The sequence below is a fragment of the Leucoraja erinacea genome, chromosome 4 (assembly GCF_028641065.1).
Source record: "Leucoraja erinacea ecotype New England chromosome 4, Leri_hhj_1, whole genome shotgun sequence".
In the NCBI taxonomy this organism is placed as follows: domain Eukaryota; kingdom Metazoa; phylum Chordata; class Chondrichthyes; order Rajiformes; family Rajidae; genus Leucoraja; species Leucoraja erinaceus.
In genome coordinates this window covers 28,444,624-28,469,631 of record NC_073380.1, presented here as the reverse complement: position 1 = coordinate 28,469,631, position 25,008 = coordinate 28,444,624, and the positions used below count along the sequence as shown (strand labels likewise).

At 42.4% G+C, this 25,008-nt stretch overlaps 1 protein-coding gene across 1 annotated transcript in view; it reads right to left on the bottom strand.

The window, feature by feature from the left end:
• Positions 1–25,008, bottom strand: part of LOC129696222 (focal adhesion kinase 1-like) — a 425,097-nt gene that overhangs the window by 27,880 nt on the left and 372,209 nt on the right. The window contains 4 exon segments of the mRNA XM_055633900.1: positions 8,911–9,042; positions 9,829–9,972; positions 11,207–11,293; positions 19,367–19,478. Of these exon segments, the coding sequence (XP_055489875.1) occupies positions 8,911–9,042; positions 9,829–9,972; positions 11,207–11,293; positions 19,367–19,478 (475 nt within the window).

The following is a 25,008-nucleotide window of genomic DNA, read 5'->3' as shown; positions in this document are numbered from 1 at the left end:
CCTGGAGAAGGCTCTGTCCCCTAAACTGCTGAAGTTGGACTTGTGGATGGAGAGGAGACCGGCAGATGTGGATCTGAGGGACCGTGAGGGTTCGTAGGGGGAGAGGAGGTCAGTGAGATATGTGGGGGCCAGATGGTGGAGGGCTTTGTAGGTGAGGATCAGGATTTTGTAGGTGATCCGGTGGGAGATGGGAAGCCAGTGAAGTTGTTTGAGAACTGGAGTGATGTGATGCCAGGATTTGGTGTGGGTGATGAGTCGGGCGGCTGCGTTCTGGACCAGTTGGAGTCGGTTGATGTAGGTGGAGCTGATGCCAAGGTCCCGCATGATGCCAAGGTCCCACATACAAGATTAGTGGGCAAAATTAGGGGACATGGTATTGGGGGTAGAGTGCTGACATGGATAGAGAAGTGATTGGCAGACAGGAAACTAAGAGTAGGGATTAACGGGTCCTTTTCAGAATGGCAGGCAGTGACCAGTGGGGTACCGCAAGGCTCGGTGCTGGGACCGCAGCTATTTACAATATACATCAGTGATTTGGATGAAGGGATTCAAAGTAACATTAGCAAATTTGCAGATGACACAAAGCTGGGAGGCAATGTGAACTGCGAGGAGGATGCTATGAGAATGCAGGGTGACTTGGACAGGTTGGGGGAGTGGGCAGATGCATGGCAGATGAAGTTTAATGTGGATAAATGTGAGGTTATCCACTTTGGTAGCAAAAACAGGAAGGCAGATTACTATCTAAATGGCGTCAAGTTGGGACCAGGGGAAGTACAACGGGAACTGGGGGTCCTTGTACATCATTCATGAAAGTAAGCATGCAGGTACAGCAGGCAGTGAAGAAAGCGAATAGCATTTTGGCCTTTATAACAAGAGGAATTGAATATAGGAGCAAAGAGGTCCTGCAGTTGTACAGAGCCCTAGAGAGACCACACCTGGAGTATTGTGTGCAGTTTTGGTTCCCTAATTTGAGGAAGGACATTCTTGCTATTGATGGAGTGCAGCGTAGGTTTACAAGGTTAATTCCCGGGATGGCGGGATTGTCATATGCTGAGAGAATGGAGCAGCTGTGCTTGTACACTCTGGAGTTTAGAAGGATGAGAGGAGATCTCATTGAAACATATAAGATTGTTAAGGGCTTGGTCATGCTACAGGCAGGAAACATGTTCCCGATATTGGGAGAGTTCAGAATATGGGGCCACAGTTTAAGAATAAGGAGTAAGCCATTTAGAAAGGAGACGAGGAAACACTTTTTCTCACAGAGAGTGATGAGTCTGTGGAATTCTTTGCCTCAGAGAGCAGTGGAGGCAGGTTCTCTGGATGCTTTCAAGAGAGAGCTAGATAGGGCTTTTAAAAATAGCGGAGTCAGGGGATATGGGGAGAAGGCAGGAACGGGGTACGGATTGGGGATGATCAGCCATGATCACATTGAATGGCGGTGCTGGCTCAAAGGACCAAATGGCCTACTCCTGCACCTATTGTCTATTGTCTTAAGCACCGTTAGTCACGGCTTCCACAGCCCTAACAACACAAAAAAACAGATCAGAAAGAGCTCAATTGTTACTTGTGGTCATGAATCTTCATCTAAGGAAGTGAACCACCCAATTCTAATCCATAGAGTTTGGGAAGAAATAATGCACTCAAACCCTCAATTTAAATACTGACTGATGATTTGTTAATTAAATTCATGTGCTTGAACATATTGTAGCCACAATTTATTTTTATGTAATAGGATTTAATGTTAGGATCATTTTTGAAATATTTCTTTCATGTTTCTGGTAGTCCAAAAGGAATTAATGATTATGGTGCAGCAATTACAAGTTTAAATTTAATTTGACTAAGTAGTTATGGTAAAACATGCAGTGCTGGAGTAACTCAGCAGGCCAGATTGCATCTCTGGAGGACATACAGGAGAGGTGCCGGAAGACTGGAGCATGGCAAATGTTGTGCTTTTATTCAAGGAGGGCTGCAGGGAAAATGCTGGGAACTATAGGCCAGTGAGCTTAACATCTGTAGTTGGAAAGTTACTCGAGGGAAAGTATATACCGGCAATTAGAGGGACAAGGGCTGATTAGAGAGTCAGCATAGTTTTGCACAGTAGGAGTTCATGTCTCACACATCTAATTGTTTTTTGAAGATGTGACCTTGAAAAAGGTTGATGAGGGCAGAGCTGTAGATGTATATATTGACTTCAGTAATGCATTCAACAAGATTCCTCATGGCTGCTCTGGAGTTAGATTGCATGGGATCCAATCAGGGATAGCTGAATGGTTAGAAAATTGGCTTCATGGAAAGAAGCAGAGGGTGATGATGGAAGGTTACTTGTTGGACTGGAGGCCTGTGACTGGTGGTGTGCCTCAGGGTTTGGTGCTGGGCCCATTCACTGTTTGTCATCAATATCAATGATTTGGATGAGAACATACACGGCAAGATTAGCAAGTTTGCAGATGATACAAAAGTGGGTGGTTTTGCATAGTGAAGATGGTTGTCAAACATTGCAGCAGGATGTTGATCAATTAGCCAAGTGGGCTGTGGAATGTTTGATGGAATTTAATGCTGAAAAATGTGAGGTGTTACATTTTGGGATGTCTAATATGGGCAGGACCTACACAGTGAACGGTAGGGCTCTGGGTAGTGTTGTAGAGCAGAGGGATCTATGAATGCAGGGTTCCCTGAAGGTGGTCGCAGGTAGAAAATGGCTTTTGGCACTGTAAATGAGTGATCAAACACACTTGAACTTTACACTAGTCTTTAATGAGAACACAGGGTTAAACACACATCAGCAGTCACCGTCTCCAGCCTGCTACTGTACTGCGCAGAAGGAGAAGAAGACGTTATTATAATTAGTAACTAAGGCGTGGTTAGTGGTATTGAGGTAGCTATATTATTGGTTGCATGCATAAACCATCTACATCCTTCCCCTTAGAAAACCAAGCATGGCACGGAACCATGGCAACAGAGTTAAACAAAATTAAACAAAATCGCCGTAACGAACAGACGGCTTAACAACCCGACCCGAGCGCGTACGGACCATGCCTTCCCCCCCTAAACCGGAAAGAACAGAGGAATCAGCAGGAGCTGGAGACGGGGAGGCCGCAGGGGAGACCGAGAACGGTAGGGGGGGACCGACATGCAGGAGGTGTTGAAACGCGGTCGGCACAGGGCGACCCACGCGGAGGAGATCGCAGGACGCGAGGGGTCTGGGATATGTAGGGGACAGCAACCGGGACGGTTGCCGGTGGCTGGAACAGCAGCGGTGGAGCGTATGGACCCTCGGGTGGCGGTCTCGGCTCGTTCACGGCAAGCAGATGCTGACAGCTCCTTCGATAAACAGTTCCTTCAAAGTCAACCAGGTAGGAGCGGGGAGACTCGGTGATGCCAACCACTGTTGCGAGACGGGAATAGCCGCTGGCAGTCTGCAGCCGAACGACCTGTCCTGGCAGCAAAGGCTTAAGAGGTCTGCACGACCTGTCGTGGGATCGCCGTTGGACGTCATGTCTTTCCTGTATGCGCCTCTGGACGGAGGCAGGCTCCAACACTTGAGGCAGCAGCTTGTGTTGAGCAATCGGGATCGGTGGCCTGGTTGTCCTGGACATCAGGCGCTGGGCAGGTGAACCCATGGTCGGGTCTCTGGAGATATTTCTGAGGTTCAGGAGGTCTAGGTAAAAATCGGAGTTTGTCAGGCGCGATTGCTCCATTAAAGGTTTTGCACTTCGGACCGCCCGCTCTGCAAGACCGTTGCTCTGTGGGTACTCCGGGCTACTGGTGAAATGGTGGAAGTTCCATTTGCTGGCGAATGCCTTGAACTCGTTGCTTGTGAACTGCCTGCCGTTGTCGGTCTGCAAACGGACCGGGGAGCCGAAAGTGGAAAAATGTCTCCGCAGCTTGCGGATAACCATCTCGGACGTGAGGGAAGTAAGAAGGTCCACCTCGAACCAGTTCGAGTACGAGTCGGCCAGGACGAGATAATGCTTGCCACGCCATTCGAAGATGTCAGCAGCCAGCGAAGTCCAGGCCATGGCAGGCGCCAGTTCAGATTCAGATTCAGATTCAATTTTAATTGTCATTGTCAGTGTACAGTACAGAGACAACGAAATGCATTTAGCATCTCCCTTGAAGAGCGACATAGCAAACGATTTGAATAAAAAATAAATAATAAGTGTCCAGGGGGGGGGGGGGGGGGTGATTGGCAGTCACCGAGGTACGTTGTTTAGTAGAGTGACAGCCGCCGGAAAGGAGCTGTTCCTCGACCTGCTGGTTCGGCAACGGAGAGACCTGTAGCGCCTCCCGGATGGTAGGAGGGTAAACAGTCCATGGTTGGGGTGAGAGCAGTCCTTGGCGATGCTGAGCGCCCTCCGCAGACAGCGCTTGCTTTGGACAGACTCAATGGAGGGGAGCGTGGAACCGGTGATGCGTTGGGCAATTTTCACCACCCTCTGCAGTGCCTTCCGGTCGGAGACAGAGCAGTTGCCATACCATACTGTGATGCAGTTGGTAAGGATACTCTCGATGGTACAGCGGTAGAAGTTCACCAGGATCTGAGGAGACAGATGGACCTTCTTCAGTCTCCTCAGGAAGAAGAGACGCTGATGAGCCTTCTTGATCAGAGTAGAGGTATTGTGGGTCCAAGAGAGGTCATCGGAGATGTTGACTCCCAGGAATCTGAAGCTAGAAACACGTTCCACCTCCGTCCGTTAATGTGGATGGGGGTGTGCGTGCCACCTCTGGACTTCCTGAAGTCTACAATGAGCTCCTTGGTCTTCTTGGAGTTAAGGGCCAGGTTGTTGTCAGCGCACCATGCTGCTAAGTGCTGGACCTCCTCCCTGTAGGCCAGCTCATCGTTGTTGCTGATGAGGCCAATCACAGTTGTATCATCTGCATACTTGATGATGGTGTTAGTACCATGTACAGGTGTGCAGTCATAGGTGAAGAGGGAGTAGAGGAGGGGGCTCAGCACACAGCCCTGAGGAACGCCGGTGTTCAGGGTGAGGGTTGAAGAGGTGTGCTTGTCTAACCTGACAGACTGGGGTCTGTTGGTTATAAAGTCCAGTATCAAGTTGAAGAGGGAGGGGTCGATGCCCAGGTTACCGAGTTTGGTGATCAGTTTTGATGGAATAATGGTGTTGAATGCTGAGCTGTAATCGATGAACAGCATTCTTACATAAGTGTCTCTGTTGTCAAGGTGGGAGAGGGCGGAGTGAAGTGCCGTTGAGATGGCATCCTCCGTACTCCTGTTCTTGCAGTAGGCAAACTGATAGGGATCCAGTGTGGGGGGTAGGCTGCTTTTGAGGTGTGCCAGGACCAGCCTCTCGAAGCACTTGGTGATGATGGGGGTAAGTGCAACTGGGCGGAAGTCGTTGAGGCTTGCCGCAGTGGAGTGTTTTGGCACTGGCACGATGGAGGTGGCTTTAAGGCAAGTGGGGACAACTGCTTGGGCAAGTGACAGGTTGAAGATGTTAGTCCAGACGTCTGTCAGCTGCGCAGCACAGGCACTGAGCACGCGCCCGGGGATGCCGTCAGGGCCAGCAGCCTTACGTGCATTAGTCCTACTCAGTGCCACGTACACGTCGTAGGGGGTGAGTGTGAGGGGTTGGTGATCGGCAGGTAGCACAGCCTTGATGGCTGTCTCTAGATTGTCCCTGTCGAAGCGGCCATAGAAGTGGTTAAGCTCCTCAAGGAAGGAGGCGTCGCTGGATGTGGGGGTGATGTTGGAGGGTCTGTAAAAGTTGCTGTAAAAGTGGCTGCCGTTGCTGGTGGGGCGCAAGGTTGTTGCAGGTAGAGCAGGACGAGATGTGGTCTCGGATGTACTTGGCCATGCCAGGCCAGTAGAATTGGCACTGAGCGTGGGCAATCGTCGCATCAGCTCCAGGGTGCCCACTGTGGGCCACGTTGAAATACTGGTCGTACAGGGAGGAAGGGACCACGACCTAGTGGCCCTTAACTATGATGCCATCCTGGATCACCAGCTCGTCGCGGACCATGAAGAAGGGTTGAGCCTCAGCCGGTGCACTGGCGCGCTTGCTTGGCCAGCCAAGTTTGATCACGGAAGAAAGTCGCTGCAGAGCGGGATCCGCAGCGGTGTGCTCGGCCAGGCACTGGAGTTGCTTAGTGGGGACAAAGTTAACGCTGAGCACAAGTAGATCCTCTTGTTCGTAGGGGTGGCGGTCGCAGGAAGCCCGTGGGGTGCGAGAGAGAGTGTCGGCAACGTGCATCTCCGTGCCCTTCTTGTAGACCAGTTTAAAGTCAAAGCGCTGTAGCTGCAACATCATCCGCTGCAGCCTGGCAGGAGCGACATGGATCGGTTTGTTTAAAATGGTCACCAGCTGGTGGTCAGTCTCGACCGTAAAAAGGCTGCCAAAAAGGAAGTCCTTAAATTTAGAGCAGGCGAACACAACCGCGAACAGCCCTTTCGCGATCTGAGCATACCGTTGTTCGGTGTCGGTCATGGTGCGGGAGGCATACGAGACAGGATACAGCGATCCATTATCAGAAGACTGTAGGCAGGCCGCACCGAGCCCAAACCTGGAGGCGTCGCAGGTGACAGTGATCGGGCGCTGTAGGTCGAAAAACCTTAGTGTCGGGGTGCTGATCAACTTGGACTTCAGACAGTCGAACCCCTGCTGGTGTTGTGGGAACCAGGACCAAGCGGTGTCCTTTCTGGTCAGTTGCCGCAGGGACGAGCTCAGCTCGCTGAGATTGGGTATAAACTTCCCTAGGTAGTTCACCATACCCAGGAACCGTTGCAGACCGAGCACGTCGGTGGGGGCCGGCATCTCGGTGATTGCGGCAGCCTTCAATGGGTCGGGCTTTGTTAAAGCTTCAAGTCGTCAAATTTGTCATCAAAGGCACAAGTACGGTGAGGTACAGGTACAATGAAAAGCTTGCAGCAGCATTACAAACGCAGACCACAAACCAGAACTAAATTATACAAGAGAGTAAAGAAGAAAAGATGTGTAAAACAAAGAATGAAGGGCCTGTCCCACTTAGGCGACTTTTCAGCAGACTGTCTGAAGATTGCTGCTTGAAGACTGCGTAAGATTGTTAAGGGTTTGGACACCCTAGAGGCAGGAAACATGTTGGGTGAGTCCAGAACTAGGGGGCCACAGTTTAAGAATAAGGAGTAAGCCATTTAGAACAGAGACGAGGAAACACTTTTTCTCACAGAGAGTGGTGAGTCTGTGGAATTCTCTGCCTCAGAGGGCAGAGGCAGGTTCTCTGGATGCTTTCAAGAGAGAGCTAGATAGGGCTCTTAAAAATAGCAGTCAGGGGATATGGGGAGAAGGCAGGTACGGGGTACTGATTGGGAATGACCAGCCATGATCACATTGAATGGCGGTGCTGGCTTGAAGGGCCGAATGGCCTACTCCTGCACCTATTGTCTATTGCCTGCAACCTTCAAGCTCGCGGCAGTTGCCTGAAAAACCGCGAATTGGAACGGCAACCGTCAGAGCGGAACCCACACACATCACAAAGACGGGGGCCAGGGAAAGCGGGGGAGCGTTGTCTGAAATTCACACGGTGCAAAGCTAAGGTGATACAGACACACACCGCGATGAACAGGAATGTTAAAGACGGTAAGTACAGTGTACGGTAAGTACTTTAAAAGAGCGGAGGGGGAGAAGGAGTGGAGGCACTTTTTAGAAGCGAGACACTTTTAATAAGTCAGAGTTACACAGCTGTGAAATTTAGCGAGCATTTAACATTACCGGTGGGGTTTCCTTGGTTCTGAAAACTCGTGCTTACATTTTCTTTTTCCCCATTGAGCTAATGAAAATGCTTGGTCAGCAAAGGAGATCAACTAAAACTACCTACGGCTACCAGAGACCACCAGCGAACATGAGGCGATCATGAGGCGAGCGCAGTCTCCTGCACTCGCCTAAAAAGTCGCCTAAGTGGGACAGACTCTTAAGGGTGGTCCGCAGTGTTTTGTTGCTGAGGTAGGTGTAGTTGTGCAGGTTGATAGAAGAATTTAATAGTCGTAGGAGAGTAGCCATTCCTGAACCTGGCACTGGGTTTCAGGATTCTATACCTCCTACGTCCTCCTACCTGTACGTCTTTGGAGTGTGTTAGAAAACCCATGTAGGTCACGGGGAGAACGTACAAACTCTGTACAGACAGCACCTATAGTCAGGATCAAACCTGGGGTCTATGGTGCTGTAAGGCAGCAACTCTATCACTGCACCACCTTAACTTGTGATGCCTTTTTTTTAAAATGGCAATTGTCTAATATTTGCGTTGATTCATTTATATATATCTTCTGATTGGAACATATTTTACAATCCAGTAGACTGCCATGTGGCCATTGCTTCCAGGCAACTTGCCTCAGCAACATTGTGCAAGAAAAATGTATCCTAACCTCTCCATTCTTTCATTGATGGATGTTAGATTGATGTACTTCAATGTGCTCAAACCTTGTCTACCAAACACCTATGTGGGACTATACAATCCTCATGAAATTCAAATGCATCACATCCAATGGTTCTTCCAAAACTATTCTAAATACATCCACAGAATGCCAACAGACAAGTCAAACATGATGTCCATTCATAGGTCCATACTAGCTTTACTCAGTCCTATCATTATTTTTTGCATTTTAACATTACACTCTTAATGGTGATGCATTATGGCAATTTCCCAATGTCAAAGAGTTAGATAACACAATACTTCTATAGAAATATCAACATTTACAGAAATTAATCTTGGTAATGTGTATAAAATACTCTGGAGTAATAGCTATAATCTACTTTTCGAATATATAATTAGCTTTTCACAAGAACGTTACAGCTTCAGGGCAGACAGGGTAGGGGTCTGCAGATTCTATGTGATTTCAAGCTTACAAATTCCATACAACCCGTCTGATATGGGATATGGGTAATTAAAACATTGAAACGTATAACATGTAAAAATTACCAAAAACTTCTCTTCTTGTTCAAGCCATCGCTGATCCTCCTCCATTTCCTGCTGCTGCCTTATTAACCGTTCTTCCATGACATTTGTTGGGAGCATCTGTCCCATTACACGCATATCCAAAGTGCTAGTATCCTGAAAATGTAATAAAATTTAAAAATGCAATGCAATATGCACTCTTAAGTAAACAATCTCTTACAGTCTAACATTGTTTATATACTCAATACAGGAATGGTAATAAATGTTTCCAATATTTGTCAAAAATCTCCATCCTTTCCCAAATTTCCCTGCAACAAGTACCAATATAACATCAGACCCAACAACAAACAAGATCTTAAAGCACGATTCATTGATCTTAACAGGACATTTTCAAAATCTATTGCAAGGCTAACTGCAAAATAATTAAAGGTAGACACAAAATGCTGGAGTAACTCAGCGGGACAGGCAGCATTTCAGGAGAGACCTGTAGAAGGGTCTCAACCCAAAATGTCACCCATTCCTTCTCTCCAGAGATGTGGCCTCAACAGAGATGCTGTTACTCCAACATTTTGTGTCTACCTTCGATTAAAACCAGCATCTGCAGTTCTTTCCTATGCAAAATAATTAAGATATCAATAACAAATCCATATCTTATGTATAATTCTAAATACACTAATTAATATTGCAATCCAGCCCAAATGCTCTTGCAGCAAAAATATTCAACTATTGATTTAAGTAATAATACTTAATTTGTTTGGAATGCTTCAAGAAGGATGTCAATTCCTTAAATGACTAATTTGAGAGACGTTCAAATGGCTCCTGTTAAATAACTGATATATATATTTCCAAAGTTGCATAAGTAGACAACAATAACTATTGCACATTCAAAGGACAACTGAGTTATAATAGCACATCAAATATTGGTTCGTGTAATTCTATTACCTCTAAGTTTTGTGGCCAGATTTGAATATCCTGAGGTCTATGGTGATTCCAGGAATCGTGAGCATCTAATACACCTGCCTGTGCTGAATAAATACTTCCAGGCATGGGTGAAATTCCATGGGAACCAGTATATCCAGAAACCTGCTAAAAATACATAATTTAAATAATGAAATGTAAAGTGTTAAGAGCGAGAAATTTTTAATAAAGGCAGAAAATCTTGGAATCTTGAAACTACTTAGCATGTCAGTAAATAGGTGATCCTATAAAATTAACTATTTTTCTCTCAAAGGATGTTGCTTGACCCGCTATGTATTTCAAGCAGAGACAATAAGGAACTGCAGATGCTGGTTTACAAATAAAGTCACAGCTGGAGTAACTCAGTGGGTCAGGCAGCAGGAGGAGACCTTTCTTCAGAAGGGTCCTGACCCAAAGCATTGCATCCCCATATTCTCAAGAGATGCTGCCTAACCCCGAGTTACTCCAGGATTTTATGTACTTACAACACTGTATTTTCAGATTTTTAACGTCCGCAGTATTTTGCTACAAGAAATGTTAAATATTGGATTCTAGAAATCAATACTTGTCTTATAATGTTTACTGAGCTGCAAAAAAATCTCTGTACAATTTGAAGCACTTGGAAATAGAATGTAACACACATGGAAATCTAACAATTTTACTTTGAGCTAGTTGTTTTCTCTCCAGGCTCATGACGTTACGTGAACAGCATTTTATATAACTGCATTTTATAATAACTGTAGATTTTGGACTTTCCTTTGTGCCTCTAAATGAGGAATCAGAAAAACTTTTCATCTTTTTATGAAAACAGGAATGAGTTACGTTATGGAAATATCCAAGCCTACATAATACACCAGAACAAGTAATACAAAAAAGAATCACTGCTGTCATAACCTCATTTCAATTATAGTCATTGAAATGTTAGATTAAAATGTTGGTGAAATTTAGAATGATTTCATTTCATTTATTTCTCCAATGAGTCTTATTATGAAATGAAGATATAGGACTTACAGATACTAGTATCTTGAGCCAAAGTGCTGGTGGAACTCAGTGCATCAGGCAACAACTAAGGAGGGAATGGACAAACTGTGTTTCGAATTGGGACTGAAGAAGTGTTTGGACCCGCAAAACCTTGTCCTTTTCCATCCATAAATGTTGCCTGACCCACTGAGTCAGTGTTTTGATTATGAGATGACACTGATCCATTCGCAATCTATACTCTCACTGATAGCTGTGCAGGGTAGTAACAATGTTTTTGCAATAATCATTGTTACTTAACTGAGAGGGGCACAATTTCTAATTCACTGTCTTATTTTACATAAGACATCTTGAATTTGAAGTACACATGGCACCACTTATTTACCTGATAATGATTGTGTTGCACCATATGTTGTGGACTGGGGAATATTCCATCACTGGATCGTGGACTTGGGTAACCAGGTCTACTGGGCTGTTGCAGAAGAAATACAAAAAAAAACATTATTTGAAATATAACATGATCACAAAGAGCTAAGTACCAGTACTGTGCAGATCAGCTAATCAATACGTGCAAGAAATATAAAAGAAAATTGGTTATTTCAGTAAAGTAAAAAGGGTGGTAGATTTTGATACATTGAGATGGAGTATTCCACCGTTGGCTGGCTTGGTGTTAATTTGTATAAACAACATCTGTGTAACAAAAAATAAATGAAGTATTAGTTATGTCAAACTTTCAACCAAGACAGTTAAGTGGAGGAGTGACAACAAGAATTTTGCAAATATTTATTGTTTTCACAATAAAGTCAATGTAATTCAATTAAATGCAGTAATAATTAGTTGTTCATTAATTAGAAACCAGTGATGAAATTTAAAAAAAAATCAAATTGTTATATCTGGTCTCTCTCCTGAAGAACATGCAGTCTGTTTATAGCATTTTTATTAAAACATACATTTAACATGGATGTTTTTATAAAAATCATGCAAGTGATAAAATAGTTTAATTTGATATCCTAAACTATGTCCTGCTACACAATCTAACAAAGTATTCTAAATCATTTATATTTTAATGATATTATGAAACCGAAACACACAAGTAGCGCTCCAGAAATATGTTTCTATCTTCTACACAAAAATTGGAGCAGCACTAGTTAATAGAATGGCTCAGTTGCAGAGATGGACACAGACTCACTCTTCTCAAAAGAACAACACTTGAAGAAGCTTTACAAAAACTAAATCGCACTCTGTTTTTTTTCTCTCGCCATGATTCTGCAAATGTCATGCCTTCAAATACTGATCCAATTTTCCTTTTAAGTTATTACGGAATCAGCTTCCCAACTTTGTTTTAGTTCTTTTGTGTAAGTGTTTCCATTAATTGTCATGAAATTTCGCATCAGTTATTCTGCCAAAATAATTCATGATATCAATGTCTTAACCATCTCTACTCTTAAGTACACAAATCTGGATTTTCAACAAAAATGAAATCTTTCATCACTCTCCAAAAAATCTTCTCCACACTTTCTTCTAATAGCCTTTCTAAAAATATGAAATTTCTTTCTTTCTTGAGATCCATATTTTAGCCTTTCTAATCAGGTTTATGCTTCTGCTACTGTACAGAAATCACTCTAATCAAATTACACCCACTGTGTCGATGATAGTCATTAATTTAATTACTAAAACACATCTGATCACAATATTATTGCAACTTTTAATAGAAAATATCTTTGCATTGTAGAGCACCTTTTAAGTATTAATATATCCTAAGATACAAGAGAATCCAAGAGAGAGAGAGAGAGAGAGAGAGAGAGAGAGAGAGAGAGAGAGAGATGATCAAACCAATGCAAATGATTATCTAGTGATTTCCAAGAGTAATTGAAATATGATCAAAATGGTGGATTTGAGATTTTGAAGGAGAGAGGAAGGGGACTTGCAGAGTATGGGGCTGATGAAACACTACGTTGGCAAAGAGTATTGCGTGTGAGTAAGTGAGTATGTTGGGAAAGGTACAGAAACAATGAATTTTTGGGGTAAATAAGCATTTGAATTGGAGAATGTTATATTGGTGTTGGGAAGGACAATGAACGGTGATCTGCAAGGACAGGAGTGAAAGATAATTGATAAGTATTGAGTATTGCGTACAGTTTTGGTCTCCAAATCTGAGGAAGGACATTATTGCCATAGAGGGAGAGCAGAGAAGGTTCACCAAACTGATTCCTGGGATGTCAGGACTGTCTTATGAAGAAAGACTGGATAGACTTGGTTTATACTCTCTAGAATTTAGGAGATTGAGAGGGGATCTTATGAAACTTATGAAAGAAAGAGATTAGTTAAAACAAATGTAGGTCCCTTGCAGTCAGAAACAGGTGAGTTGATCATGGGGAACAAGGATATGGCGGACCAATTGAATAACTACTTTGTTTCCGTCTTCACTAAGGAAGACATAAATAATTTGCCGGAAATAGCAGGGGACCGCGGGTCAAATGAGTTGGATGAATTGAGTTAAATCCAGGTTAGTCGGGAAGTGGTGTTGGGTAAATTGAATGGATTAAAGGCCGATAAATCCCCAGGGCCAGATAGGTTGCATCCCAGAGTACTTAAGGAAGTAGCTCCAGAAATTTGATGCATTGGATAATCTTTCAAAACTCTTTATTTGGAGTGTCCTGAAGATTGGCGGGACAACCCCACTTTTTAAGAACGGAGATCTGGGCATTAGGACAGGAGTGTCTAACATCAGTAGTGGGGAAACTGCTAGAGTCAGTTATTAAAGATGGGATAGCAGCACATTTGGAAAGTGGTGAAATCATTGGACAAAGTCAGCATGGACTTACGAAAGGTAAATCATGTCTGACGAATCTTATAGAATTTTTCGAGGATGTAACTAGTAGCGTGGATAGAGGAGAACCAGTGGATGTGGTGTATCTGGACTTCCAGAAGGCTTTCGACAAGGTCCCACATAAGAGATTAGTATACAAACTTAAAGCACAAGGCATTGGGGTTTCAGTATTGATTGGATAGAGAACTGGCTGGCAAACAGGAAGCAAAGAGTAGGAGTAAACGGGTCCTTTTCACAATGGCAGGCAGTGACTAGTGGGGACTGCAAGTGCTAGGACCCCAGCTAGCAGCTCATTGGGAAGGGGGAATGCAGCGATCTGCTAGGAGGACCCAGCTATTTACAATATATATTAATGATTGAGGGAATTGAAGGCAATATCTCCAAGTTTCTAGCAGTGTTAGCTGTGAGGAGGATGCTAGGAGACTGCAAGGTGACTTGGATAGGCTGGGTGAGTGGGCAAATGTTTGGCAGATGCAGTATAATGTGGATAAATGTGAGGTTATCCATTTTGGTGGGCAAAACGGGAAAGCAGACTATTATCTAAATGTTGGCCGATTGGGAAAGGGGGAGATGCAGCGAGACCTGGGTGTCATGGTACACCAGTCATTGAAGGTAGGCATGCAGGTGCAGCAGGCAGTAAAGAAAGCGAATGGTATGTTAGCTTTCATTGCAAAAGGATTTGAGTATAGGAGTAGGGAGGTTCTACTGCAGTTGTACAGGGTCTTGGTGAGACCACCTAGAGTATTGCGTACAGTTTTGGTCTCCAAATCTGAGGAAGGACATTATTGCCATAGAGGGAGTGCAGAGAAGGTTCACCAGACTGATTCCTGGGATGTCAGGACTGTCTTATGAAGAAAGACTGGATAGACTTTATACTCTCTAGAATTTAGAAGATTGAGAGGGGATCTTATAGAAACTTACAAAATTCTTAAGGGGTTGGACAGGCTAGATGCAGGAAGATTGTTCCCGATGTTAGGGAAGTCCAGGGCAAGGGGTCACAGCTTAAGGATAAGGGGGAAATCCTTTAAAACTGAGATGAGAAAAACTTTTTTCACACAGAGAGTGGTGAATCTCTGGAACTCTCTGCCACAGAGGGTAGTTGAGGCCAGTTCATTGGCTATATTTAAGAGGGAGTTCGATGTGGCCCTCGTGGCTAAGGGGATCAGAGGGTATGGAGGCAGGTACGGGATACTGAGTTGGATGATCAGCCATGATCATATTGAATGGCGGTGCAGGCTCGAAGGGCCGAATGGCCTACTCCTGCACCTAATTTCTATGTTTCTCTAGGTTAAAGAAAACTGTAATTTATACTAACTGAATTTCAGTGCTTAATTCTCATGCTCAGCTTTTCCTTCAAGATATTTATGTATTATTCTATGTAGATTTCACATACTACTAAAATGCTATCAGAATTTCTTACATATGTATATAGAAAGAAACATATTTATATCATACATGTTATGCATTGCATTACACAACAAATCATGGCAACTTCATAATTTTGTTAGTAGCTTTCGCACTGGTGAGAAAATTATCAAATTAAAACATGAAAATACTAATTTCACAAGAAAACTAGGAGAATGAAAGATTTATAATGCAAAAAAAAAAAAACAAGTTACAGATTTTTTACAGATTCTCTGTAAAAGGGAGCACCAAAATGGGCATGCTGGGTTAGATTTAACGTTAGTTCATCCATTTCACTCAAGAAAGAAGGATGTTACTTCAAGAGATTGGTAATTTAAATGTTTTTTTTCTGGTTTTAAAACAATGCAACTTTGTCAATTTGTTAAACTTTCTATCGCATTATTATAACTAAAAACATCTGCAATGGGATCTGCAAGGGGTTAGGTTATGAAGAGCTGTGCAAATTTAGTACACAAGGTGAATTATATGATTGTGATCCATCTTGGGTACTGCCAGATCATGTTTGCAAAAATTAATAGAGAGGAAGAACATTTTTCAATGCTGAAACATTTTGTTTCTCCACTAGTTTCAGAAGAATGCAATATTTTATCAGTTCTCACACCAACTGTTTTGCGATTTCCAAATTTAGTGTGGAATATGGGTGCTTACTTGGTTATAGCTATTTTAAAAATGATTACTACTAGGACTGCTAAATTAAATTTCAAATAACACACTTACAGACAATCAACAGAGAACCACATCCTGTTAATCAGGGATGGACATGAATCTTCCTTAAAGTTTTATTCATGATGTACTTGTTCAGAGGACTCTTTCTCAGAGACCTTTGCATGTAAAGCAACATATGCTAAAAAAAAGTGGGGTATTTTGTTTGAACAGCGTCAGATTGTCATCATTTTTCTCAAAATTCCCTGACGTAGCAAGCTCCTGATCTGAGATCACCACTTTGAGACATTAGAAAAGATAAAATGTTGCCTTGTATAAAGTTTGGAAGGAAAATTATTCTCATATATTCAGAGGTGAAAGCCAGAATTGTTTTTTTTAAAAAGAGCCAATACAATAGACATCCATGGGTGAAATATATAATATTAGTGATACGTTTGTACCGGTAGGAATAGATGGTGACTTTTTATTTTACAAGTGTTATTTAAATTAAAAAGATAATCATTGAACGCATTATTCCTACTTAGTATGCCTGATGTAAAAAATTTAAATATTTCATGAGTTACCAAGGGACTTTATTTGGTAGTTCATTCTGGTCTGTTATTAGCTTTATGAAAAGTACTCATGTTATCTCCCTTTGTACAGAGAATCCTAACCATTGTTTCTCCCTGGTCTCTTCTCCATTCTTCAGACATCAGATGTCGCTGCAGATTTGTGTTCAGCCTGTCAAAATAAAATGGAAGGGGACAAGCACACTGTCCATAAACCAAAGGGGGCAGAGAAGGCCTGTGCCGAGGTCGCAGAGGAAGCCGTCTATCAGAAGTAGTTGCACAGAATGGATGGTCATAAGCTGATGGCTGTTCTAGACTGAAACAAAACTTGGTATTGCGATGGGAGAACTCAGGAAAAGATAGAGTGTCCAAGCTAAGACTGTGTTGCAAGGATGGCCAACGGGCTGGCTGCAGACAGACACACAAAGCAGATTAAAGTAGCAAAGCAGAATGGATCAGTGCAACAAAAATGCATTACTCTTACTATCTTTATGGATGAGCATTGAACATACAAAGCAAAATCCAAGACATGCTATATATAAACCATAAACAGCATACTCAATGGAAGTAACAGCTCAAGTAAAATTTATTTTTTACGAATAAACTTTCAGATAATTTGGGGAAAAGGGACATAATGTTGCCCTAATGATAAAATGATAATATTTTCAATACATAATATCACAAAGCACAATGGTAGAAAATCATAGCCACTTTTGTTTATAAAATATACACTCATTGAAATGAGAGTTATTTTGCAGAACACAAATTGACTTAAATTACATTTCCTTTCTTGTATTGAAAGCTGTGAGATGAAAGGATTATTGATGATGTAAGCTAAACTTAACTTGCAGATCTACCCTTCCCCATGTACCTATATCATGGAAACATAAGAAAATCTAGGAGTAGGCTATTCGACCCTTCGAGCCAGCACCGCCATTCAATATGATCATGGCTGATCATCCAAAATCAGTACCCCGTTCGGCTTTTCCCCTTTATCCCTTAATTCCCTTGGCCCCAAGAGCTAAATTTAACTCTCTCTTGAAAATCCTTTCCTCTGGCTTCACATTTCACGCTTCTTCTCGCCATACCTCCCTTTCACAACCTTTTGTCTTTTCATTTCTGGTCTTTGTCCAACCACCTGCCATTAAACCCCCTTTCAACTGTAAGATAGACATAAAATGCTGGAGTAACTGAGTTGGAGCACTCTGGAGAAAATGGATTAGTGACATTTTGGGTCGGGACACTTCTTCAGACTGATTGTAGGGGGGATGAATTGGAAGCAAGAAACCAAGCTTTTGGAGTATTGCATGCAGTCCTGGACGCCACATTACAGGAATAATGTGGAGGTTTTGGAGGGGGTGAAAAAGAAGTTTACCAAAATGCTACCTGGATTAGAGGATATTAGCTATAAGGTGGAGAGGTTTGACAAACTTAGATTGTTTTCTCTGAAGCAACAGAGCTGAAAACAGACCTGATAGAAGTATATTATATGAGTGGAGCATATATAGGGTAGAAATGTCCTTTGGGAGAAATCCACCCTTTTCTAGGGTGTAAATGTCAAAGACGAGAGATATGCAAGTTTAAAGGAGAAGTGTGGGGCCATTAAAAAAAAATATATAGAGGGTGATGGGTGCCTGGAATATGCTGCCTGGGGTGGTCGTGGAGGCAGATACAGTAGTGCCGTTTCAGAGGCTCTTAGATAGATACATTGACTGCGGGAAATGGAGGGGTTTGGGTCACATTGGGTCAGATGAGATGAGCTTGGTATCACGTTCAACACGGATATTGTGAGCTGAAGGGTCTGTTCCTGTGCTCTACTTTTCTATGTTCCATATTCTGTCGTTACAAGTGTTGCCTTTTACATACCCCAATTCAATCAGTCCACCATTGGTAGTGGTGCTTTTCCTTTGCTATCCAAGTCTCCAGCTCTAGTATATGTTCAAAATCCCTTGGTTTCTCTTTTCACTTTTAAAAATAGTCTTTCAAAGTAAATATTCAGCCTTTGGATCACATATATTAACATACCCTATAGCTTGGTGTTAAATTTCATTTAATGATTTGACATTAGTACTTTGGGAGATTTCATTATGTTAAACATAATATACCAATTTGAGCTGCTGTCTGAAATTTAAACCCAGACAACACCATGTGAAATTTTTACATCCGAATCATTCAAAATTTCACAATCCTAACAATCAAATCTGAAGTACTGCAACGTGTGGCCTCGTACAAAAAAAGAAAGAGAAACAGTAACAAATCTAAACCTACATATGCGGGCCCTGACAATATTCCACCTAAATCCCTGAAAGTAGATTTAGACTCATCAACAGACATGCTCTATGGCTTCTTTGGGAGAATTTGGGAAGAGGAAAAGGCACCCACAGAATGGGCAGAGGGATACATCGTGAAACTGCCAAAAAAAGGTGACCTAAGAAAATGTAACAACTACCGAGGAATCATCCTATATCCTCAACCATCTTCAGGAAGCTGTAGACAAGAGGCTACGGGACCAGCAAGCAGGATTCAGGAAGGATCGATCATGCACAGACCACATAGCAACATTACGGATCATCATTGAGTAGTCTATTGAATGGAACACGTCCCTGTAGATCAGCTTCGTGACAGCTTAGACAGGACAACACTATGGCGCCTAATGGACAACTATGGAATTCCCACCAAGATCATAAACTTAATCAAGAACTCGTATGATGGAACCTCATGCAAAGTTATGCATGCAGGCCAGCTCTCTCCGAGCTTTAGTGTCAGGACGGGCGTCAAGCAGGCTCAACTGGGGAGATCTCGAAAGAACTGCCAACAACCGAGTGAGGTGGATGACATTTGTCAATGGCCTAGGCTCCCTAGAGGAGCAAAGGGCTTAAGAAGAAGAAGAAGATGATATGCATTAAGCCTTTAAATTATTTCATGTTTATATATGTTTATATATAAAACAGGTAATAGGAGGGAGGCCCTTGGATTTGCAAAGATGCATTATGTCAAACCTGGAATCAAACAATGAAAGAATACTACAATATAAGTACATTGTACCAATCAGATGTTTTAAAATCTGTGAAGTCTGTACCTTTGGAGGGGCTTCATCTGATCCTCCAGAATCCCAGGAAACTGTGATCTGTCGTCTCTGCTCCATTCTCATCCGTTCTTCTTGCTGCATTTTCTCTTCTTCCAATATTGTGCTGAAAGCAAAAATTGTATTTTATCCATTAATCAGAATAAACAAACTACTTTTAATAATAACTGGGCCTCATTGCTGAAGAAAATCCAGACGATTAGAAAATAAATATTTTTATTATTCGAAACATGTATTGGGTAAAGGCAGGACCGGATTTAGATGAAGAGAGGCCCTAAGCTGTTCCACTTGTAGGCCCCTCCCAATCCCCCACCCCCACGACTAGAGGAAGATGGTCCACCAGATTGACACCGATTTGCAGCCGAACATGGCCAATGAGATAAGGGGCTGGAAAGCTGTGTTTTATTTATTTATTTATTTATCTATTTATTTATTTAATTATTTATTGCCAGTGCTAGTGTCGAGTTGTTGGCTTAAAACACTATCATTCTGAAATGGAGGGCTAGGAAAATTACTGAAGGGTTGTTTAGAGACTACAGTGCGTTGTGACAGCATATGTAAGAAAGGCCTATGACAGTGTCAAAAATATTATACACCTTGCAGGGCTCTCACTTAATTTTTTTTCTCTGTTGTCAGCCGGGCAACCTTGGCAGCTTTTTAAGTTGCCAAAGGACAGTTTAGGTGGTTTGCATGACGTGTGTGATAATGTGCTCGGACGAAGTGCGTAGTTATCAGTCGGAATTATGCTCAATGAAGCATTCACATATTATTTCTGCTTCAAATAAAGTCATAAACTAAACATATTCACCAATCAAGACATGATATATACCACAATGACATGCAGCAAAATTATAATACAGTATCTCAAGTCTTTTTACACATTGCAATGAATGCAATTTCTATTATTTCTTTCCACTTCCAAACAAAAATATGGTTGGATTATTCAGCGTATGATCAACCTCGGTGAGACCAAGCACAGGCTTGGCGATCGCTTCGCACAACACCTCCACTCAGTTCGCAATAACCAACCTGATCTCCCGGTGGCTCAACACTTCAACTCCCCTTCCCATTCCGAATCTGACCTTTCTGTCCTGGGCCTCCTCCATGGCCAGAGTGAGGCCCACCACATATTGGAGGAGCAGCACCCCAGCGGTATGAACATTGACTTCTCTAATTCCAGGTAATCCACACTGTCTCCTCCCCTTCTCAGCTCTCCCTTAGCCCCCTGGCTCCCCCTCTTCCTTTCTTTTTCTAGCCCCCACCCACCCCCCTACCCTCACACCTGCTGAGTTTCACCAGCATTTTTGTCTACCTTCGAATTTTTCAGCATCTGCAGTTCCTTCGCAAACATTCTTAATTTCTTATTAAGAAGTTTCTTCATTTTAGGGATGAGTGGTAGCAAATGCTGATTTGGCCAGTGGTAGTGATTCCAGCATTGGCTGAAAGTGTGCCATGGAGATAAATCAGAAGGAGGTGTGTATCGAATGAATAATTTTGAAATTCCAAAATGGAAAGAAGAAAATAAACTGCTGTAAATATGACATTTAGTTGGCACTTGAGCCTTATGTGTCATAATCTTTCCTGGTCGCCACCATATCACAGTCCTTCCCTTTCTTTTTCTCTCAGTTTCTCCGGAACTTCTAATTTTTTAATACCATTCACACAAGTTCTATTATCCCACTTTCCTCACCCACTCCCTACACATTAGGGGCAATTTTACAGAGACAAGTTAACCTACAAAGCCAATGAGTCTTTGGGATGTGGGAGGAAACCCACACGCTTGCAGGGGGAATGTGCAAATTCAACACAGACAGTGCCCGAGGACAGGATCAAACACAGATCTCTGGCGTGTGAGGCAGCAAGTCTACCAGCTGTGCCACTATATTTTGTTTTCCAACACACAAAAAATTATGCGTTGATAACTTTGGTTACTAAAAAAAATGAAAATAGCCATTTTCAGTTTTAAATCTCCAAGTGACGCTATGTCCCCCTTTACAGCTACTGTATGTTTTAATTAAGTTCAAGACTATGGGGCAGTACATTGGCCATAAAGTTGCTGCCTAAAAGTGCCAGAGACCTGGAATTGATCCTGAATATAGGTGCTGTCTGTATAGAGTTTGCTCCTTTTCCTTTGATCACATGGGTTTTCTCCGGGTTCTCTTGTTTCCTTCCACATTCCAAAGGTGTGCAGGAATCCATTTCGGACCCAACCCAAAACATAATATTTTCCTTTTCTCCAGAGATTCTGTCTGACCTGTTGAGTTACTCCAGCTTTTTGTGTCTATCTTCAGTTTAAACCACCGTTTAAACTGCAGTTCCTTCCTACACACACGATACTATACGATAGAACTTTATTAATCACAGGAGGGAAATTGTCTGTGTGTGTGTGTGTGGGTATATATATTATATACACACACATATATATTTATATAGTTACATATTCATATATAAATATACACCATTTTGTTTTCTCATTTACAACATTGTTTACAGAGTACTATGTTTACATATTCTGTTGGGCTGCTCAAAGTAAGGATTTCATTGTTCTAACTGGGATGTGAGAGAATAAAACACTCTTGACTCTTGACTTACTCCGCCAATGTGTGGGATAGAACTAGTGTACGGGTGATCAGTGGTCGGCGTGGACTCGGTGGGCCGAAGGGCCTGTTTCCACGCTGTATCTTTAAATTAAACTAAAAACACTAAAACCAGAGGGAGTCTACAGAAGGGTCTCTACCCGAAACGTTCTTTCTTCTATCCAGAGTTGCTGGCTGCTCCATGGAGTTCCCCCGCACAATTAAAGCATGGAGTAGTCTTCACCCTACCATAGTTACCCAACCAGACGCAACTAAATTTAAGGTACCTCTTTTTTCCCCCAAGAACCCTTTTTTTTTAAATTAAGTCAAAGTCAAGAGAGTTTTATTATCATGTGTCCCAGATAGGACAATGCAATTCTTGCTTGCTGCAGCACAACAGAATATGTAAACATAATACAGAATAGGAGACAAAAGTTCAGTGTGTTTATATACCATAGACCATATATATACACAATAAATAAACAGATAAAATGCAACAGGCTGTAATTGTTCAGCCCTCCACCACCTCAGTTTAAATTCCATTTAGAATATTTATGGAGGACCAGGAAACCAGAAGCAAGAGTTACTCCAGGGAGTTACTCCAGATCCAGGGTCAGGGAGTGATTCTGCGTTGGTTTTCAGCGGTCGCGGCAAGGTGGTGACCGGACAGCAATTGCGGCCAAATCTCCCACATTTCAAAGCGAGGGAGAAAGTGCCCAGCGCCGACCAGTTGCCGTGGCAGTGCGAATGCGCAGGGCGGCTGATGATGTGCTGGATGTGCTGGCCATAGCAGTGCGCATGTGCAAGGCTGCCTGCCGTGCTGGCGGATGAGGAGCGAGTGTAGATCAGAGCCCGGCGGCAGGCCACCTTGCACATGCGCACGGATGGTGGGCGGAGACGGAGAGTGACAGAGGGGACCGCCCAGAGTTGAACGGCAGGTTTTCAAAGTAATCCCATTTTCCCCTTCTACTTCCAGGCAAAACAGTGTTTCTCACATGCCCATTAACTTTAAGGAAACAAGGAACTGCAGATGCTGGTTTACAAAAAAAGAGTCAGTGCTGGAGTGACTGAGCGGATCAAACATCTGTGGAGAACGTGGGTCGGGGATGTTTTGGGTCGGGACTCTTCCTCAGGTGACTAAAGAAGGGTCAGAGATGCTGCCCGACTTGCTAAGTGATTGTAATATTTTGTCTTTTTTTTGTCCATTAACTTACCCTGATTTCCGCTGCACCTATCAACTAAGGTTAATGGGCTACTGTAAATTACCTTCACAGAATATCTTTGGGATATCAGTTTGCTGGAACTTTGAGACAGCAGTTCTACTTGCTGCATCATTGCGCACTCCAGAAAAAAACCACATTGGGTCTTTCACAAAACTGTAATCAGATAAAAATGGGACATCAAACCAAAGAAGGGGATGTCATAAGAAATCAGCAGAAGTTTTAGACTATCACCTTAAATAAGAAAAATTTAGCAGACTCTAGATTGTGGACAAGGTTACTAACAATGCTGCACCAATATTCATTCTATCAACTATGTATTACCCATGTTTGGAAAATACCCATCATTCTTTATCAGGCATCCTCCGCTCTCACTTTTAAAAGGATCCAGTGATAATGCCATAATGTGTTAAGTGAAGTGGAAGCCATGGACACCATTGCTTTAAAATGCAAGTTTCATGTGTAGGTGTGTTGGCACTGACCATGGAGAGGTTGTATATATTTATTGCAGAGGATGATTTTCATTGCCATTGAAAACCTGGAGATTAAGACTTCAAGTCTGTGCATCAAGGCTGCACAAAAAGCCTGCATAAACAGCAGAAAGAGCACACACTCATTCAAACTATCCCCACATTCAGTCTGGCACCACTTGTTCCATCTCTGGAAGAGCCTAGTTTACAAACTGGCCTCATCGATCAGCTTGGAACCTATAGTTTCATTCATCCTGAGGGAATACCCTAGACATAAATGAAGCATATCTTCTCTAGGTTTGTGTTCATTTCCTTCGACCAAATTGAAAGCCAAATAGCAAAGTAATAAATACACAGTTCAGTAGTTTTCAATGAATTTTACACCAATAAGCTCCAACTGTTAAAGGTATGAAAATAAATCCTGATAATAAAACAGTAAGTCTTCGGACTTAGGATCTTAACAATCTGCCAATTGCTGCAAGAAAATGAATGCCACTCGTTTTATACGTCAGTTTGGTGGCTAATTTGACATGTTTCATTCCAAGTGCTTTTTATTAATTGTGATAAGAATCAAGTATTATGGATTAGATCAGAAATGGTGTTTTTGAATTGCAGAGCAAAAACTTGCCTCAAATCCCTTTGTTCATGGTGAATGCCATGGCGCATGTCATGGCGCACCAGAACACATTGAACAGAAGAAAACAAGACGTCAATCAATTAGCAAGAAAATACGGTGACAACATTCAGCTGTAGGAGAAGCAATATCCCTCAAATAACTTGGCTCATATTTCCACTGTAAAATCTGTATCTGTACACAATGTGCGTCATCATAGAAAGAAACAAGCAAAACCATGGAGCCGAGAAAGTACTTGAAAGAAAAGGTCTCCAACTCAAGAATCATAAACAAGGCCGCAATTTTCAGGGTTGCATTTTCATCAATCTGCACAAATAGTATGAGGGGATCCAATCGGATGGTACTTGACTGTAGCGTGACATACTGCTGAAGGACATTTTTACAGTGATAGTTTTATCAATGCTAAAATATGCAAATAGCTGCAATTTGAATGAAAAAAATAATTTCAATTCTGTGATTATGTATAGAAGCAAGTCTTAGTCATGAATATCAACCGTAAAACACATCTTCAATTTTGTGACACAAACTTAATACTTGATATTCAAGATAGCCAGGGTCCACATATTAACTCCAAGGCTGATGCAATGGCCCTAAGTAAAAAGGTGAAAGGTTTGAGATGCAGCAGTAAGCAAAATATAAATACAGGTTGAGTACTGATGTTTATTCCACCCTTCCAAGGGTTGAACAATTTGAACAGGACAATCAAAAAAAATGAAGATAATATAAAAACCGCAAA